The sequence below is a fragment of the Malaclemys terrapin genome, chromosome 2, assembly GCF_027887155.1.
Source record: "Malaclemys terrapin pileata isolate rMalTer1 chromosome 2, rMalTer1.hap1, whole genome shotgun sequence".
NCBI lineage: Eukaryota > Metazoa > Chordata > Testudines > Emydidae > Malaclemys > Malaclemys terrapin.
In genome coordinates, this window is record NC_071506.1 from 221,840,540 (window position 1) to 221,861,317 (window position 20,778).

At 43.5% G+C, this 20,778-nt stretch overlaps 1 protein-coding gene across 1 annotated transcript in view; it reads right to left on the reverse strand.

Annotated features, from left to right (window-relative positions):
- PLCL2 (phospholipase C like 2) overlaps positions 1-20,778 on the reverse strand; it is a 198,894-nt gene that overhangs the window by 69,601 nt on the left and 108,515 nt on the right. Inside the window, exons 3-4 of the mRNA XM_054020018.1 lie at positions 17,240-19,726; positions 12,751-12,954 (exon numbers count right to left, since the gene is read on the reverse strand). Coding sequence (XP_053875993.1) covers positions 12,751-12,954; positions 17,240-19,726 — 2,691 coding nt within the window. The remainder of the gene's footprint in view (positions 1-12,750; positions 12,955-17,239; positions 19,727-20,778) is intronic.

A 20,778-nucleotide genomic window follows, 5' to 3' on the forward strand; every position in this document is an offset into this window, starting at 1 on the left:
GTGTAGACAAATATAAAAGATCCTCCTTTTTAAAATTCCTGGGTAAAATTCTGGTCCCAATGAAGTCAATGGCAAAATCCCCATTGTCTTCTATGGAACCAGCACTTTAGCTCCTGTGTGTATCATTTCTATCTTCCTTACTAAACGTCCACTTTACCCACAATACACATTAAGCATCCAATTCAACTACCATTAAAGACAACAGATGTCTTTCCAACCACTGACTTCAAATGCCTTGTAAAACATATCCAAAATCCCAGCATTTCAATGACACTGTAATGAATTCTGACTGACTAGAATAACATTGTATCTTTTTGTCAAGAATATGTAAAATAACAAGTATCCTGGGATGTTCTAATTAAGTCATGCTTACTTGACTCAGTATTTCTTTAATAACTATACTATTCCTGTATTGTACTAAAGACGTTTTCACCAGTTTTATCCCTGAATTGTACTCTTTAGTAATTACTTTATTGCAGATTAACTCTTTCATTGAAGAGGACTTGCATCCTATCATAGTTTATTGAGCAAATATATAGAGCCCTCTAGTCACTCACTGTGCAAACAAATTCTACTGCATAACTGTTGACCACTTTGCTAGGGTAAATGTTTACTGTAGTTTTTACAGCCGGGAAAGTATTTCAAAGAACTGTTAAATATTAAATTACTGTATCTGTCTGAGATAGACTGACCCTGAAACAGTGGGTGCTTTGAAAATATCCATATTAACCACATGCCACATCCAGAATGAAACAACAATGTAAACCAAAGATAGCCTATGCACTTACCATGGTAACCAAGGTTTGTTTGAAAAACATTCCACAAGGTAATGTTTGCTGTCACCCTGATTTCACATTGATAGTAAATGATAAATTGGAGCAACTCTCTTAAAACATAATTCTGAACAGACTGTGAGGCACATGCTAGCACAAAGTAAAAAAAGGAAGAAATTATTATTATGGAGAGGTGATAGTCTCTCTCTAAATTAAGACTGAATTTGTCTTCCCATTATATACCTAATTTTCACAACTACCTCCTAACTTAACAGTAGCAGGCCAAAAAACAAAAAAAGAACATCCTTGGAATTTGTGAACAGAAAGTGTCCTTGCCTGGGTATCTTAATTTCAATTTGTCCCCAAATTTTATAACTATTGTTCTTCAAGATGGGTTGTTCATGTCGATTCTATTCTAGGTGTGCATGCGCCCACGTGCACAGTCATCGGAGATGTTTGACTTAGTGGTATCCCTAGGGCCAGCTGTGTCATCCCTTTGAGTGCCGCGCTCATGCCCTGGTATATCAGGCACTGCTGGCCCTAGGCCCTCTCAGTTCCCTCTTGCTGACAACTCTGACAGATAGGTAGGAGGACAAGTAATTGAATGGGCCTGAGCAACACATCTTGAAGAACAACAGTTATGAAAAAGTGGGTAATCGTTTTTTCTTCTTCAAGTGCTTGTTCATGTCAATACCATTGTAGGTGACTCCCAAGCAGAATCCTCAGAGGTGGGCTCAGAGTTCAAGGCATTGCAGATAGTAGCACTGTTCTGCTGAAGCCAGCATCTTCTCGAACTTGCTGGGACATGACCTTGATCAGAAACGCCGGGTGCAGGCGCGACTGACCTTTGTCCTTGAAGACCGTATAGGGCAGTTCCAAAGTGAGCCCTGATCTCTGACCCCCCTATGGGCCAACATTATAGCGACCAAGAAAGAAGCCTTCCAGGAGAGAAGCAGGAGGGACCAGAAAGCCAAGGGTTTGAAGTGATGACCCCTGAGCCTGGACAGCACAAGATTCAGGTCCCAAGGAGGGCCCGGTTCCTGGACGTGTGGGTAGAAGCGCTCCAGCCTCTTCAAGAATTGTATTGTCATGGGATGGGCAAAGAGAAACCTGCCCTGGACTGGGGGATGTAGCAACAAGATGGCCACCAGGTGGACTTTGATGGAAGAGAGGGACAACCCTTGAAGCTTAGGATGCAGCATTTAATCCAGAATGTCCTGAAGTAAGGCTTGCAAGGCCCGAAGGTGCCGCTCTGAGGCCCAATACTGGAATCTTTTCCATTTTGCCAGGTAAGTTGCTCTGGTTGAGGGTTTCCTACTGCCAAGCAAAACTTGCTGAACACGGGCCAAACATGCCCTTTTTTCCACACTGAGCCATGCAACAGCCAAGCTGTCAGGTGCAGCGCCGCCAGGTTCAGTTGCAGCTGGTTGTCATGGCTCTGCGACAGCAGATCCGGTTGAAGAGGTAGCTGAAGAGGGGCGGCTGTCGACAGGTCCAACAGCATGCTGAAGCAGGGCTGATGGGGCCACGAGAATGGCTCTCGCTCTGTCCTGCTTGACTTTCACCAGGATCTTGTGGATCAATGGCACCGGCGGAAAGGCATACATGAGCACCCCGATGAAGGGATGAGGAAGGCATCCGAAAAGGAACCTTTCTCCAGATCCTGGATGAGGCAAAACTGGTGGCACTTCCTGTTCTGCCTGGACTTGAACAGGTCCACCTGGGGACTTCCCCACTTTTAGAAGATTACGTTGACCACCTCCAGATGGAGGGACCACTCCTGGCGAGATGAGACGGTCCTGTTGAGGCGATCTGCTAGGACATTCTTGGAGCCGGGTAGATGGGCGGCGATTAGACTTCTGCGCACAGAAGTCCCAAAGGCTGAGCACCTCCTGACAAAGGGCTGAGGATCTGGCCCCTTCCTGCCTGTTGATGTAATACATCGTGGTGGTATTGTCCGTCAGGACCTGCACCACCTTGCATTTCAGGTGGGGCAAGAACACCTGGCAGGCCAGGCGTTGATAAGGAGGGCTAGATTGTCCTGTAGCCAACCGCCTTGGGTGCTGAGCTCGCCCAGGTGGGCTCCCCAGCCCAGATCCGAGGCGTTGGAGACCAGGGTCAGCAATGGGGACGGGGGGCAGCACCCACTTGGGATACAGCCACCAATTCAGGGACAAAATGACGTGGCTCAGCACCGTAACCACTTGGTCCAGGGAGTGCCTATTGGGGATATAGACAGAGTCCAGGTGCACCTGCAGAGGCCGCAGATGGAGTTGAGCATGGCTGACACGTACGTGCATGTGGCCATATACCCCACCAGATGTAGGCAGGTGTGGGCTGTAGTGAGTGGGTGGTTCCTTAAATGGCAGGTTAGATCCACCATGGCCTGAAAACATGCTTCTGGAAGGAAGGCCCTGGCCCGCGGGAAGTCAAGAATGTCCCAGATGAACTCTATGCATTGGACTGGCATTAATGTGGACGTTTCTGTGTTTATCAACAGGCCCAGGTCATAGCAAGTGGAGTGCACCAGGTCAAGGCTCCTCTGCACCTGATCCAGAGACCTGCCCTTGATGAGGTACGGAAACAGGTGGACCCCCCAACGTCTGAGGTAAGCGGCACCGGCGCCATGCACTTTGTGAACACCCTCAGAGCCAAAGAGAGTGCCGTGAACTGGAAATGGCTCTCTCCCACCACAAAATGGAGGAAGCACCTGTGGCCTGGGAATATAGAAATGTGGAAGTAAGCGTCTTTCAAGTCAAGAGTGACGTACCAGTCTCCCAGATCCAGGGAGGGGATGATGGCGGCCAGGGAGACCAAGCAAAACTTCAACTTCTTGAGAGACTTGTTGAGGTGACGCAGGTCCAGGATGGGTCTGAGGCCCCCTTTTGCTTTCAGGATTAGGAAGTACCAGGAGTAGCTTCCTTTTCCTTTCATGGCCCTCCATGGCCCTCAGATGCAGCAGGTTCTTGACCTCCTAAATGAGGAGTTGCTTGTGAGAAGGGTCCCTAAAGAGGAACAAGGAATGGGGAGAAGGAAGGGGTGGCCAAAAATTGCAGGGTATAGCCCCGAGCTATTATGACCAGGACCCAATGGCCTGAGGTAACCTGCAACCGGGCTGAGTGGTAGGGGAAAAGGTGGTTGAGGAAATGTAGCAGTGGATCCAGGGAATTAGCTGGGGCATCGCTCTCAAACGTGCTGTCAAAACAAATGCTTCTGCCCTGCAGAATGGTTGGCCTGGCCAGGTTGCACAGCGGGAGACAGAAAGACAGTGACAACTAAACGCAGTGTCCCAGTCCCTTCTTCTAGCAGGCCCGGAACAAGGCTGCCATGACCTTGGTGTTGGGGGCGGCCAGAAATGCTTACGCGCCGACTGCGGTGTGAATGCCCAGCAAACTGAGGTTGGCTTTGGTGTCCTTCATTCCAAGCAGCCTCGCATCCGTCTGATCAGAGAACAGACCGTTCCAATCGAAAGGGAGGTCTTGAATGGAGTTCTGCATCCTGGGAGAGTCCAGCAGTTTGAAGCCAGGAGCTCATCACCAACGTGGATGCCACCATCCTCGCTGCCAAGTCTGCCATATCCACACCATCTGAAGGGTCGCCATGGTGCCCTCCTGCACCAGAGTGACAAATTCTTGGACCCAGTCTTGTGGGAGGGACTCCTCAAACTTATGGAGAGTGTCCCATAAATTGAAGTTATAACGGCCCAAGAAGCTTGCCACCCGAAACTGTAGACTTACAGTAGAATAAACTTTTCTTCCAAACAAGTCCAGTCGCCTGGCCTCCTTATTTCTTGAGGTGGAATTAGAGTGCCTCTGTTTCTCCTTTTCATTGCGCTGGCCACTGGCCTGGCTGCCATTGCCCCAGTACCGCCAATGTTGGCTTGGACACCCAATCTTGTCACTGGGGACGAGGCAATGGGCTGAAGCGGCCCTGCAATCCAGACGAATCCCCATCTGGAGACCATGGAGGGGCTGTAGAGGCCACTGACCCTGGGAACAGGTGCCCCACCTGAAGGGACTGGCACCGACGGTGCGGCGACCAGAGACGGTGCCAAGGAGATCAGAGGTGGGAAGGAAATGGGATTGGTGATGGGACGACTTCCAGGATGGTGACCGGCACCAGTAATAGGGGATTGATGCCTCTCTCTCAGCAAGCCGCATCGAGATGACGGCGACCATGACCAGGGGCCGGCGACCAATGGTAAGTCTGCGCCAATCTCAACAATGGCACTGGCGTCAGGCGGTGCAGAGGTGGAGAGCACACCATCATCTCAAGGGATCGGCAATGCTCCACCACTCCCTGGGGAGCCGTATCGGCTGGCTTGCCCTCTTGGGGAGCCTTAGCCAAAGCTTGCGGCACTAGATGCACTGGCGGCATGGACGGCTTGTGCTCCTTCAACGCCTGAGCTCTCGAAGGCATCGGTGCCAGCAGGGAAGTTGGTCCAGTCCCAGCTCACAGGAATCAGAGGAGGACCTTTTACTGCGTAAACTACCCCAACTAGAGAGGGCCGACTGCGGGGCTCAGGGGTAGGCGGGTGATCCGGGGCAGGTTCTTTTTCTTACTGTCAACTGGCCCTTCTTTGACGGTGCTGGGGAACCGTGCTTCTTTGCCCTCTTCTTCGGTACTGGCAACATAAAATGGTACCAGGAGGGCCCCAGTGGTGTACTTCGCACCGATACCGAGTGGACTCCATAAGGAAAGCTCTGAGCCTGATGTCCCTCTCCTTCTGCGTGCAAAGCTGAAAGTTTTTACAAATCCAGTACCTCTTTTTAATGTGCACTTCTCTCAAGCACTTGAGACAGCTGCCATGGGGGTCGCTAACAGGCATAGGCCTGTTACAGGATTCGCAGGGCTTAAAACCCAGAGATTGGGGCATGCCCTGCTGGGGTCAGAGTCCCCACTGGGACCTAGCTACTAACAAACTACTACAATAAACAGGTACTTAACACAAAGAATAACTATATACAAAGCCTTAAGGCACAAAGTTTGAGATAAGAAAAACTGCTAGCCCTTGATGAGCAAGGAAAGGAGCTCTGACTGACCACCACGGGCGATAAAAAGGAACTGAGAGGTTGTAGGGCCGGCAGCACTTGTGCATGAGCAGAGCACAGCACAGCACTCAAGGGGGTGACACAGCTGGCCCTACGGAAACTGCTAAGGCAAAAATCTCTGATGACTGCGCACGTGGGCATGCACACACCTATGATAGAATCAACATGAGCAAGCACTCGAAGAAAAAGGATTCTGCTTATGAACCTTGAAAGAGCCCGTGCATCCCATGACATCCATTAGAATCAAATGTAACCATGTGAAATTTTACAATTAGTTCTCAGCCCACAATAAAAAGTTTTCCGGAATGTTTCTGTCAAATTAGACAAGGCATTTCTGAGATAAAGAGATTCCAAAAAATGAAGTGTGTCTCATTTTTCATCATATCTTCAAAATGGCTTCACTCTAGAAATTCCATTTTTTTCCCTGATGATCCTGGCATGTGTTGTTGCCTTCATCTTGGAATATAAAGTGTGCTTTGACTTGATGCATGCTTTATAGAAAACCCGTCAGAAATAAAGAATTCATTATGTACATATAAAAGGAGATGATTTGTGTGTACAACTTTGCAGATATGATCTCCTTTTATAGACATAACAATGACCCTTGCTTGAAAATTCTTTAAGAGAATTACCATTTTAAAAAATATCCTAATTCTAAAAATCCAGATATTCCAAATTTATGGATAGTATAGAAATGCCCAGAAAGGAGCAACTCTGCTGCCAGTGTCACCAACCTCAGAACAACCAGACATTTAGGCCTGGTCTACGCTAGGAGGTTATGTCGAATTTAGCAGCATTAACTCGAATTAACCCTGCACCCGTCCACACAATGAAGCTATTTATTTCGACATAGAGGTCTCTTTAAATCGATTTCTGTACTCCTCCCCAACGAGGGGAGTAGCGCTAAATTCGACATGGCCAAGTCAAATTAGGGTAGGTGTGGATGGAATTCGACACTAATAGCTCCGGGAGCTATCCCACAGTGCACCACTCTGTTGACGCTCTGGACAGCAGTCCGAGCTCGGATGCTCTGACCAGCCACACAGGAAAAGCCCTGGAAAAATTTGAATTCCTTTTCCTGTCTGGCCAGTTTGAATCTCATTTCCTGTTTGGACATCGTGACAAGCTCAGCAGCACTGGCAACGATGCAGAGTTCTCCAGCAGAGGTGACCATGCAATCGCAGAATAGAAAGAGGGCCCCAGCATGTACTGATCGGGAAGTCTTGGATCTGATTGCTGTGTGGGGCGATGAGTCCGTGCTTTCGGAGCTGCAATCGAAAAAACGGAATGCGAAGATCTACGAGAAGATCTCAAAAGCCATGACGGAGAGAGGATAGAGCCGGGATGCAACGCAGTGCTGCGTGAAAATCAAGGATCTGAGACAAGGGTACCGGAAGACCAAAGAGTCAAACGGATGCTCCGGATCCCAGCCCCAGACATGCCATTTCTACGAGGCACTGCATTCCATTCTAGGTGCGGCCGCCACCACTACCCCACCACCATCCATGGACTCTGACGATGGGGTATTGTCGACGGCCGCTTCCTCGGAGATGTTCGCGGACGGGGAAGATGAGGAAGGAGATGAGGAGGATGAGGCAGTCGACAGCGCTTTTAACCCTGATTTCCCTGACAACCAGGATCTCTTCATCACCCTCACGGAGATCCCCTACCAACCCTCCCAAGGCGGTAACCCAGACCGTGAATCAGGGGAAGGATCAGTAGGTAAGTGTTTTAAACATTTATTTTGAACAGAATAGGAATGGTATCTTAACAATGGGTTTTTCATGATTAGTTTGCCCTAGGCGCTTTAGTTTTTAGTCCTTGCCAGTGCAGCTACTGGAAAATTCTGTCAATATGTCCAGGGATAGAGCAGAAATCCTCCTGGGACATCTCCACGAAGCTCTCCTGGAGATATTGTGAAAGCCTTTGCATCAGGTTCCTGGGGAGAGTGGCCTTATTGTGTCCTCCATGGTAGGAAACTTTTCCGCACCAGGCTAGCAGCAAGTACTCCGGGATCATTGCCTCGCAAAGCATGGCGGCATACGGCCCTGGTGTTTGCTGGCATTCACGCAGCATGCCGTCTTTCTCTGTCTCCGAAATCCTCATCAGAGCGATATCACTCATGGTGACCTGCTTTGAATTAGGGGAATGTTAGTATTGGGACTGATTGCCTGTTCCTTTACATAACTGTAACCGGTAGTTTACAGCAACGCAGTGGAGGTGGGACAGGAGCAGCATGCAGGGATCTTTCCCGGGGACAGCCGCGAGGGGGATGGGACAGGGGCAGAGTTCATGCTGGCCGGATTGCCGGAAGAAGGAACTGGCCAACGCTAGGAGCATTGCTTGGAACGTGAAAGGAGGGCACTGCTATAAATTAAGCTTTAAGCAGCCAAAAGTCTATGGTTTACCATGTCCGCCTGCTACCCGAATTCCGTTGTCCGGCCCCGCTTGTGTGATCTGTACTGCAAGACCCCAGGCACTCAATGGGAAAGCCGAAAATTCAAACTTGTACTGAGAGCGCATGTGATAGGTACTGTGCATGGTCTTGTTCACAGAGAAAGAATATATTCATTGTTCACAAAACTGTATCTTTGTGAGGAATTCACTCCCTTTTTCCCATCCCACAGCTGCGAGTGTCTCCCGAGCTACCCCGCCATCCCCCTCCCAGAGGCTGGCGCAGAACAGGCGACGAAAGAAAAGGACATGGGACGAGATATTCTCAGAACTTATGGGCTGCTCCTGAGCCGAGGCGGCACAGCAGACCCAGTGGAGGGAGAACACGTCGCAATACCAGCAATCACACAGCGAATGGGAGGACAGGTGGCAGCAGGAAGACCAGCAGGCGACTCAAACGCTGCTTGGACTAATGAGGGAGCAAACGGACACGCTCCGGCGCCTTGTAGATGTTCTGCAGGACTGGAGGCAGGAGGACAGAGCCCCGCTGCATTCTATTTCTAACCGCCCTCCCCGGCCACAAAGTCCCATCCCCCCCTCACCCAAAGTCCCAAGAAGGAGGGGCGGCAGGGTCCATGAAAACAGTCACTCCACCCCTGCAGACTGCTCAAGTAGCAGAAGGCTCTCATTCCCAAAGATTTGATACGTCCTTTCCTTCACTCCAAAAGCACCTCACCCAAGCCCCCGTCCCAGTGTCATCCCCCAACTGTGTAGTTGTTAATAAAAAATAAGTTTCTGTTAATTACTGTTTCCGTCATGTTCTTTTAGAGGAGAGTGTGTTTGAAGGGGGGGGAAGGGGGTTGGTAATTGGAGAGGACAATCACCTTTACCAGGGTACAGACATGGGGGCAGGTTCAGCAGAAGGTCACACACACATTGCAGTCACTAGGCACCCTGGTCAGTCTGGGAGGTGGTTTTCATGTTCGGGGGGGGGGGGGGGGGGCGGCTATGTGAGTTTGTGGCGGGGGAGGCGGTTACAGATCTTATGCAGCGGTCCTTAGCCTGGATGACAGAGCCATGCAGCTGGGGATCTGTAACTGCCCTCCCCCACCACAAAGTCACATAGCCCCCACACGGTTACAGATCTTATGCAGCGGTCCTTAGCCTGGATGACAGAGCCATGCAGCTGGGGATCTGTAACCGCCCTCCCCCACCATAAAGTCACATAGCCCCCACACACAGAGTCCCAAAAAGGAGGGGTGGCAGGCTCCGTTGAAACAACCAGTCCACCACTGCGGACCGCTCTAGGAGCAGGAGCCTGTCATTCCTCGAGTTTAGAAGCGTCCTTTCCATCACTACACCCGCTCCCCACCACAGTCTGCGTCCCAGTTTCAACCCTTTACCGCAAAATCCTTAATAAAGAAAACGGTGTTAATGAACAAAGTTTCATTTATTTTCTTTTTAAAGGTGTGTTGGAAGGGGGAACGGGGTTGGTAACTGGAGATCATAGTCAAGATTAACTGGGTAAGGAAACGGGGGCAGGTTCAGCTTCTGTTCAAACAAACTTAATAGTCACAGGTTACCCTGCTCACTCTGGAACCTAGCTTTCAAAGCTTCCTGGATGCACAGCGCGTCCCGCTGGGCTATTCTAATCGCCCGGCTGTCTGGCTGGGCGTAATCAGCAGCCAGGCGATTTGCCTCAACCTCCCACCCCGCCATAAACGTCTCCCCCTTGCTCTCACAGAGATTGTGGAGCACACAGCAAGCTGCAATAACACTGGGGATATTGGTTTCGCTGAGATCAGAGCGAGTCAGTAAGCTTCTCCATCTCCCCTTCAGACGTCCAAAAGCACACTCCACCACCATTCTGCACTTGCTCAGCCGGTAGTTGAAGAGTTCTTTTTCACTGTCCAGGGTGCCTGTATAGGGCTTCCTGAGCCAGGGCATTAGCAGGTAGGCTGGGTCCCCGCGGATCACTATAGGCATCTCCACATCCCCAACAGTTATTTTGTGGTCCGGGAAGTAAATACCTCCTGCAGCCGTCTAAACAGACCAGAGTTCCTGAAAACGTGAGTGTCATGATCCTTGCCCGGCCATCCAACGTTGATGTTGGTAAAACATCCCCTATGGTCCACCAGTGCTTGCAGCACCATTGAAAAGTAGCCCTTTCGGTTAATGTACTGGTGGCCTGGTGGTCCGGTCCCAGGATAGGGAGGTGAGTTCCATCTATAGTCCCACCGCAGTTTGGGAATCCCATTGCAGGGAAGCCATCTATGATCACCTGCACGTTTCCCAGGGTCACTACCTTTGAGAGCAGTAGCTCAACGATTGCGTTGGCTACCTGCATCACAGCAACCCCCACAGTAGATTTGCCCACTCCAAATTGGTTTGCGACTGATCGGTAGCTGTCTGGCGTTGCAAGCTTCCAGAGGGCTTTGGCCACTCGCTCCTGGACAGTCAGGGCTGCTCGCATCCAGGTGTCCTTGCGCTTCAGGGCAGGGGACAGCAACTCACAAAGTTCCAGGAAAGTTCCCTTATGCATCCTAAAGTTTCGCAGCCACTGTGATTCATCCCAGACCTGCAGCACTATGTGGTCCCACCAGTCCATGCTTGTTTCCTGGGCCCAGAATCGCCGTTCCACAGCATCAACATGATCCATTGCCACCATGATGTTCACGGCGCGGAGTCCCGTGTTTTGTGAGAGGTCTGTGCCCCTCTCAGACTTAATGTCCTCATCGCACTGCCGTAGCCTCCTCGCCTGACTTCTCAGGATCTGCCTCTGAAAAAGGTGGATGATAAGGTGCGAGGTGTTGCCAACGGCCATAACTGCAGCGATGATCGCAGCGGGCTCCAGGCTCGCAGTGCTGTGGCGTCCGCCCTGTCAATCACCAGAAAAGTGCGTGACCTGATTGCCTGCCGGCGCTTTCACGGAGGGAGGGCAGTTACCCAAAACCACCCTCGACACATTTTTTGTCCCAGCAGGCATTGGGGGCTCGACCCAGAATTCCAATGGGCAGAGGGGACTGCGGGAACTGTGAGATAGCTGCCCACAGTGCACCGCTTCCAATGTCGACACTTGCCCCATTAGTGTGGACTCACAAAGTCGAATTACTGTCCTTAGTGTGGATACACATGTTCGACTTTGTAATATCGGTTCCACAAATTCGCTTTAAGTAAAATCGAACTACTCTCGTAGTGTAGACATACCCTTAGACACATTTTCCATCGACAACAACAGAGGTTCATTTTATCTGTGATTTATCTGTAATCCCAACAATTAAGAACACCTTGTACTATAATATCCTAATCTTACAGTAATTACACAATATGGTATCATTTAAACCAAACTGCACCTGTGTTTTCATCACTGAGCCATGTACGGATCCCATAGTCCTACTTGAACTCCTAGTTAACTAATTTTTCTTTCTACAAACAGTGCTACTGTATGAGCTCCTCTAAGTATGAAGGGTCTTGTATGGTTACTATTCCAAAGCTATTTGTGCCAGGAAATTAGCTCTAAAATGTAACTCCATATACATATTTTCAGATCCTAGGTTAATGGTTAGATTTTCTAATTTTTTTAAAAAGGGAAACAGTTGAGCTGTTTTGTTTGAAAACACAAAACTAATAGAAAAATCCTGGAAGAGAATATCTACATATCATCATATTCCAATTTTAGAGGAGTTCATTTTAAAAAATCAAAAGCTCTAACCCTATGTGACAGGTTGTCTCTTCCCCATGCCATATTTCTGCAACTGAAATCAGGTGGAGGTTTTAAACTGTTGGTCGGTTGATTTTCCTCCTTACATATACATAATGTAAACTTCATAATTCATCACTCTGCTACAGAATTCATATCCTTTAGTCTTTTTTTACACAGTTCTTTCTTTCCCCATGCAGTATACTTTTGAATTTTTTATGTATTTCTGAATATTTCTAGTTTCTAAAGACACCATTTACAGATTTGCTGAAATTTATAACAATTAAAGTGAAAATTAGAGTTGATTATAGAATACACAACTGCCAAAATAAATAAAACATACAGGAGAGATGCAGCATACATATATTATATATATGAAAAAAAATGTGCGGATTTCAACAGTATCATGCTGCTCATAAGATTACAGTTCCTAAAAACATTAACATTTTCTACTCTTTGAATCAATGATGAAAAGAACTACAGCTCTATAAATTCAAAAATGTAATGTAACAAATCACTGTGCACATGTGAAAAAGAGATCAATATGCAAAAAGTTACAAGTTAATGCATAAACAGGTACATTTCTAACATATTTATATACAATAATACAAAGTCTTGTGAATTTGCATGAGGTAAGAGGTATTAATTTTTACATTCACCGCACATTAAAAACAGTGTCAGATGCTGAATGTTCATGGGAATAAATTTTCAAGCACAAGTAATGAAATAGGAAGTCACAGATTAGAATGACCTTTGAAAACAGACATGGTACAGTATATTATAAAAATAAAGTCTTTCAAGCAGCATACATAAACCACAAAGGACTACTCACCATGTCATATGCAGTTACAATCTTTTTCAAGACCTCTGGAACAGTTCCTTGGATCTCCATAGTGGGATACTGATCATTGAGATTCAGTAGTACCAAGGGTGTACTATCAGGTCCGACCAAGCGGGTAGACACTGCCAGAATACACTGCATAAGATTTGCTACAGGAGAAAGGCCACATAATTCTTTGAATGAAACTACTGCATTCTGTTAAAAAGAAAATAAAAAAGTTACTTTACAGTTAACCATGATTTTTAATCTCTCATTAATTCAGTTTAATATACTTATATTTCATTGTATAATAGTTATAACCAAGCAACAGTGTAGAACTATCAGTGGTTTTGTCCTGGAAAAATGGCAGTTTTCCAGAGCAAAGTATCGTAGATATTTGCAATATTTTATTTATCAGAGATATTAAAAATTCAAATAGACTTAAAATCCTGCTACAGAAAATAAATATTACTTAGAATAAAGAGGTTGTAATATGCTGCTATTAACTTCAAATTTTCAAGAAATATAAAAACAATGAACTACTGGTTGATTGAACAAGCTTTTGAAAAGCTTCAAAAAGTATTTAAAATGTTTTTTAAATCCAACTGCTTAAAAGTTATGTGCTGAATGTCTCAAATAAACGTAGGAAGGTGGAGGGGGCAAGTCAGTCCATTTGTAACTTTAAACATACCTATTGTATGTCAGCATTCTCCAGACATGCTGAGGATCTGCTGGCTCCCACTTGGTGTGATGCTGGAATGCTGCACACCACTAGTGATGTCACACTATCACTCAGATGACCTTCTAAGAGTATTTGTTAAACCCAATATTGTACATTTTCCAAGAGTTTATAGTATTTTTATTTTGTAGGCTAGAATATAAAATATATATGTTTAAACTTAAGAAACATTGAAATACTGTAAACGTCAGCCATTTATCTTAATCCTATAAAATGATTCCAGCCTCCAGTCAATTCCCATGATGGGAGTGCTCTCCATCATAGTGAATTTGGGGTTGTTGCACCAAGTGGGAGGTGGCGATCTGTGGCAAGTCTGGAGTTTGTGGACCTGTAAGAGAAAAATCAGTAAGTTTAAGTAACAAATGTTCCAAGTGCTCCTCTTATCTTGGTCATTTGGGATATTCTGCACATATTTTAAAGTATGTGACAAGTTTATAGGTCTTGAGTCACACTTTTACTTTCTGAAAGACCCTTTATACTGCCAGAGGGGTGTAAAGTGGTTTTAGTGTAAATTGGAACCAGGGCTTAAATGCGTACGCCACTTTTAACAGGCAATCCACATCAAGTTGACCTCAACCTATTTTTAAATGAACATATTATGTATACATTTGTATACATAAATTATTTCCAGTACAGTGACTGGTACATCACTCAATTATTAACATAAATGTTTAACTGTGAGAGTAATTAGCCATTGGAACAATTTACCTAGGGTTGTGATCGATTATCCAATACTGACAATTTTTAACTCAAGATTGGATGTTTTTCTAAAAAACTATGTTCTAGGAATTATTTTGGGGAAGTTCTATGGCCTATGTTACACAGGAGGTCAAACTAGATGATCACAATGGTTCCTTCTGGCCTTGGAATCTATTAATTTTGCCTTTCAAATAATTTGTTTTCAATGTTTAGTAAACCAAGGCTATTTGTAATAATTAGATTGGAATTTAATAAAAGAATAGGACATCTGAAAAGACAGACCTTATACTGCTTTTCATTCATAGATCTCAAACTTTACAAATGTGGATAAGCATTACAAACAGCAATTTTACAGAAAAGAAAACTAAGACCCAGGGAAGTTAAGTGGCTTCTCTAAGGGCACATAGCAAGTCAGTGGCAGGACAGTGAATAGAATTCAGGTCTTCTGACTCCCAGTTTGATATCTTACTCACTAGCCCATGCTGACTTTCATGATTCTCTGCACTGCACTGCCAAGCAACGTGAATGTTCTATACCATATCCAATATAATCACGGACATCATACACTCAGCTGTGGAAGTGATACCAGCTTTTGTATTACTAACACAATGCACATTGCTGACTACAGAAAAAAGGCCTAGATATGGATAAAGGGATTCTAATGACTACTCAAACAAGACCTTGGTGTAGTTCATTATACTTCTACGTGTACTTTATTCCATGAAATACTTTTCTATTTCATATTTAAAATACCTAGATACCTGAAGTTGTCTGTCTTTCTAGCTGCTATATCATGGTGATTATAGTAGTAAATGGATATGTAATTAAGAAATGAAACCATTTCAAATTCCCTGACTTATACATTTTGCAATTGTCTTTATTTTAATGGATTTTTTCATTGTTTTAGGCCTGTTTATACAGGGTGTAGCACAAATTATATTACAATTTAAATCTTATAGACATATTATTCAAATCTGTCAGTTAAAATAATCAAAATTAGCATTCTATCATTCACCTCAACTATACCCCTCTTGGGAACATTTCCAGGTATGCTACTGATAAGTTGGAAAGATGTAAATACATCTTTCAAAGTAACAAAATGAAATGCATACAAGGAAATTCCTTCCCAGGGACTGACCCTAAAAAACCCTGCTAAATTACGTTTTTCAAAACCACACCAATCTGAAAAATAAAATAGCATACTAGTTACGAGCACACTTTCTTATTGTATATTCAAGTCTTAGGATCCAGGTTTCTCCTTAAGGCACTCTAATTCCATTGTGTATAGGCTAGGAGATATTTTTTTTTTTTTTTTTTTTTTTTTTAGAGTCTATTGTTAATTACAGATTACATTCATATCATTTACCAGTCATAATCATGCCTCCACATTTTGCTAGTGATCTTTGCTTATGGAATGGAATGGGGGAAGTTGCAGGAGACTGGATACAATTCATAAGAACAAATGTGCAACACATCATGCAAATCTGTCAAGTTAAAATAATCAAAATTATTCTATCATCCGCCTAAACTATATCTGTCTTGGGGACATTTCCAGGTATACTAATAAGAAGTTGGGAAGATGTAAGTGCATCTTTCAAAGTAACAGAATGAAATGCATAAAAGAAAACTCCTTCCCCAAGCACTGCTCCTAAAAACCTTAATAAAATTACATTTTTCAAAACCACACCAATTCTGAAAAATAAAATAGCATGCTAGTTACGAGCACACCTTCTTATTGTATATTCAAATCTTAGATCCAGGCTATCCTTGATTAAGACACCTTAAAAAAAAAAATCTCCTAGCCAGTACACAATGGAATAACAGACCTTCCTTCATTACAGATTAGATTCACATCTAGTCTGCAATCTGAATCTCATTTACCAGTCATAATCATGCCTCCACATTTTGTTTGTGATCTTTGCCTATAATGATGTCCTTGGCATAAATCATACTGAATGGAATGGGGAAGCTGCTGGATACAATTCGGAAAAACAAGTGTAATCTTTAAAGTTTGCAATACTGTTAAAATCTTTCATTATTACAACTTTCAACATAACTTTATTCATAAACAAAAGTTATCTGCACTGATATACAGTAAAACAAACACCCTTTTAAAATCTGGAATTGAGCCTCAAGCATGTTTCTTTGAACCAGTTTTTCCTTAGTGTCACATAAAATAAGATTTAATGGGTAACTTTTTTGATATGGTTATGCTTACTTTTATTTTTTAGTGCTAGGACTTTTACTGTAGCTTTTATATAGTTAAAAGATTCATCAAACAGAATTTATGTTTTTCTCTACTCTGTCCTAGATCAGCAGTTCTTGTAGCAGGAATGTTTATCGATACACAAAAGACGCAATCTAACAGTGGGATCCATAACCCAGCATTTTAGCCTACACTACTTCCTATCATTCTGCGATACTGTATTTGTTTGATATTGCAGTCTTTAAAACACCCCTTTTGGGGGAGAAGGAGTAACTCCATCCCCATTTAACTTGTTTGTAAAATACTAATGCTCTTTTGGATAAGGGAAGGATCTCTTTGAAAGGTCTGCTAGTGATGTGAGGAAATTTTTCACCTCATAAAGAGATGGGGAAGCCATCACACTGTTTCATTTACAGCGTCCTTGAGAATTCTTTCAGATATGAGGGGGTCTTTGAATATACAGTAAACTGTTCACAAGTTTCATTATTGTTAGTAATGTTTTCTCCCTGCACTTCTATTTTACTTAATTTCTTAAAGCTGAAAAGTAGCCTCTACCTTTTTCTCCAGTATATCTAGTGTACTCCTTCTCAAGAAATAGGGCCAGTTAATAGGCTTGAATTATAGCACAAACCATGTGTTTCTACTAGGAGTTATCTTAATAGACAATATCATCCAGCTGCTGTTCAAATACAGTCTGTCCGTTTTTAAATTCGTACAGTATAAAAACATGATAAATTAATAATATTATAAAATGCAGTTAACATTTACATATCTATGTAACACACACTGCAGACACATCATAATGCAAAAGTACAACTGTGGCACAAACATTGATAATTTCATCGTAAAAACTGTACCTGCATATTTTCTCTCAGATCCGTGGCATCCCGTATAGGCTGGAGAGCATTCTTGAATACTTCATCTATGGGTTTAATCCATAATGTTCTCATAGAAGCATATTCCCTGGATTTCTTTCCTTTCCTCACTGAAAGGCCCCGTTTATGAGGTTTCCCACCACCCCTTCGATTAGTAATGGCAACATGTACAAACAAGAAAGCATGTGCTAAAATTTCTCCAGTTAAAGATTGCAGTGGAACATGCCGATAGCCTGTCTGTAAACACTCAAAGGGAATAGTGTACTGCCCAATAAATTCATCCCCAATGTAATCATCATCTAGTACTACAAAACGCATGACAGCTAGTTCAGGAAGATTAATTTGAAATTCAAAACTTTCATCAAAAATTGGATTGTCTCCATTTTGATGCACAGTTTTTGTCCTTTTTTCTGCACAGTCTGCTGGGATTCCATGAATTTCTACATATACATAAGGATCTACAACATCACCTTTGGCACCTGACCCTTTGGGTTTAGGAAAGTTTTGCCCACTAATAATTTTAACGTGAAGAAGCTGAGGTGAAACTCCAGGCACAGTATCTTTTGTATTTGCACTGAAGAAGGATACTTCCTCCCGCATGATGGCAGGACGAAGGACATAGCCACAATTTCCATTTTGTCGAAACCAACCAATGTTAAGGTCCATCATTAAGCCAGGTGTCTGAAAGTTCATGGCTACTATCTGACAGCCACACTTCCAAAAATCCTGGGGATTCATATTACTAGAGTCAATCCTCATAGGGCTAGGAAAAACCCTGGCAAGAAAACGTTTGTTGTAATTTACAAAGTCTCCTGGATTTTCATTGGCATATTTGCTAGCAAGCACTTCATTAAATGAACAAACTTCCCAGTATTTCTGGAGCTGAAATGAGACTTGAAACTCTTTGAACTGAACTGATTTACATATGCTTACCAATTCGGAAAGCTCTTTGCAAAGCTGAAATCGTTTCACTATCACAGTGTTTTGTTGTTCTGCACCCTCTTTCCCTACTCTTTGTGACATTTCTGCTCCTTCATCTTCATCTGTAACATCTCCCTCTAGCCCAGAGCAATTAGAGGAAAGCTTCTTTGCTTTAATTAGTATTTTCCCTTTAAGTGAGTCAGGTGAGGGAAGATAAGACTCTTCTATGTTTGGAGACTGTGTGTGTAGCTTGTCGCCCAAAATTTTCTTCATGTGTTGAACCATAACTTTCTGCTGCTTAATAGAACAATGATTTTCTAAACACAGAATAAGAGGGTATTCTGAAGCAAAAAATGCGTACTTGTTAATAATGTCAATTACACTGCGGAAGACTATCTGTGATGTCATTGTATGTCCTGTATAAATTAGAGGCTCATTATCTGGACCATCCCATACATCCAATTCAACACTTCGGCAACCCATTTTAAGAGCACGAATATATCCTGTGATATCAGATGGACCTCGGAACTGGTCCTCTATCAAGTATGTATTGTGAGATGAGTTTATGAAATAATGGGATAAAGGTTGTTTCATATCCTGACAAACCTTTTTATGCTCTGGATCAAATATATGACAGTCAGGTGAAGTAAGATAATTAGTAAAACCATCTATTGAGAGCCAGCCCTTTTCCTGGCCCTCTTTTGATGGTTCATATTTGTGAATAATTTCAAGGCTTATTTCTTCTGTGACATGTGCCATTCCCTGTTCTGCTTCTAAAAACATCATAAGGTCCTTGGTATCTAGGAATTCTTTATTGCTGGAAAACTGAACCAATAAGAAGTAGATCTCAGGTCGGGTACAAAGCTCATGGAAAACTTCAATAAATTCTTCCTTTGTGACTTCAGTACCAGTTTTGTCCTTGGATCTATGTAACTCTTTGAACTTCAGCTCAATTTTACTTGTTTTTAAACCCGGATTTAATTTTTTTATAAACTGAACAGCTTTATAAAGGGCTATATGTCCAAAATTATCTACATCAGTTTCACTAAACATTTGTGAAACCCATGAAGTCCGCATATTATCTTGGCTACTTTCTATCATATCTAGTGTATGTTTTCCATAAGAAATTAGGTATCTTAGCCCAGTTACCCAAATGTTTGCAATATCTGCTGAGTTAGCAACGAGATCTAGAGACTCATAGTTATCTCCATAAATAATAGAAAATGCACAGTCTTCTGATATCTGGTCATAAATTCCATTGCTGCGGAATATATCTGTATTTTTTCCTGTTCTCACTTCTTTGACTGATTTAATATCAATCTTTGCTTTTTCCGAATCCTTCTTTGAAGGTTCCCAACGCAGGGACTGCATATCTGCATCTAAAAGAAAGTACCGGTGATAAACTCTAGAGTTGGACCGAAACTTTCTGAGCTCAGAGCCTTCAACCATTGCATTAATACAGTCACTTGCACTACTGATCTTCTTCTCAGTTGGCATGCTGCTAAATGACACAGTCTTCTTCCGTTCTCTCTTTTGTTTTGTACCATCCTGTGGATTAAAAAAAAAAAAAAAAAAGTCAATATGAGCTTGTTTATAGGACATGCAAAATCTTTATGTTCAAAGTTCAAAAATGAATTGAGGAAAATCTAAAGAAGGTATGTTGGACAACAAATCTTTTGTTCTGACACCACAAATGCAAAATCTGACACACTAACAACTGCTTAATGATTGTGTTTGCATAACTATGTATGTGGCATTTTTGAAAACATGGGTTTTTTTGCATCACAAAGCTTAGGTTTTGTATGCCCACAAAATTTAACAAAACAGGTTTTAAAAGTAAAAAAAATCATAGTATTTTGTTAATAGCAGCATGGTGAAATAGGTATTTCACATTTTACTAACAAGATGGTGGGAAGTAATCTGTTCCCCTGAGCCCTCATGCAGTCCTTGTAATTATTTGTAGATCCCTGACACCATATTAAATACAGTGCTTAGATATCATGGCGATAGGATCCTTAGAAATACCAGAGACAGACTGATACACAAATAAAGAGACGGGTCATGTCCTCACAGAACTTACAATCAAAGTACTGACAGGCAAAACAACATGCACATAGCTCTTCCTCCCTCCCTATCCTGCCCACTGAACATCCCCGATACACACTCTTCCCAACCTGAACTGGGGAAATTCTCCACTAGCCATATCTAGCTGCTTTATGACAGCTTAATGATTTTAGCAGACAGGAGAGTCTGATGGAGAATATTGGGATGTATAGTATCAAAGACTATACCACCAAATCACTAAGATTATTGGGGTTTAGAAGGTGTCACATAAGAGGAGTATCTTAAGGAAGAATTTGAAGGGGGGCAGGTGAAGGCATGGAGGACCAGGTTGGCAACAGTGGTTCAGCCTCATCTTTAGAAAAATGATTCACCCACCATTTCTGTTTTGTGTTGACCCTAAATTTTCCTTATACATTAACTACTGCAGAAAATGACTTTTTAAAGAAAAACAATACCACTTAGCCAGCTCCACTCGAACTTTGTATCCAGTTTAAGTTCACCTGAATGACAATAGCCTAGTGCAATATGTAATGAGT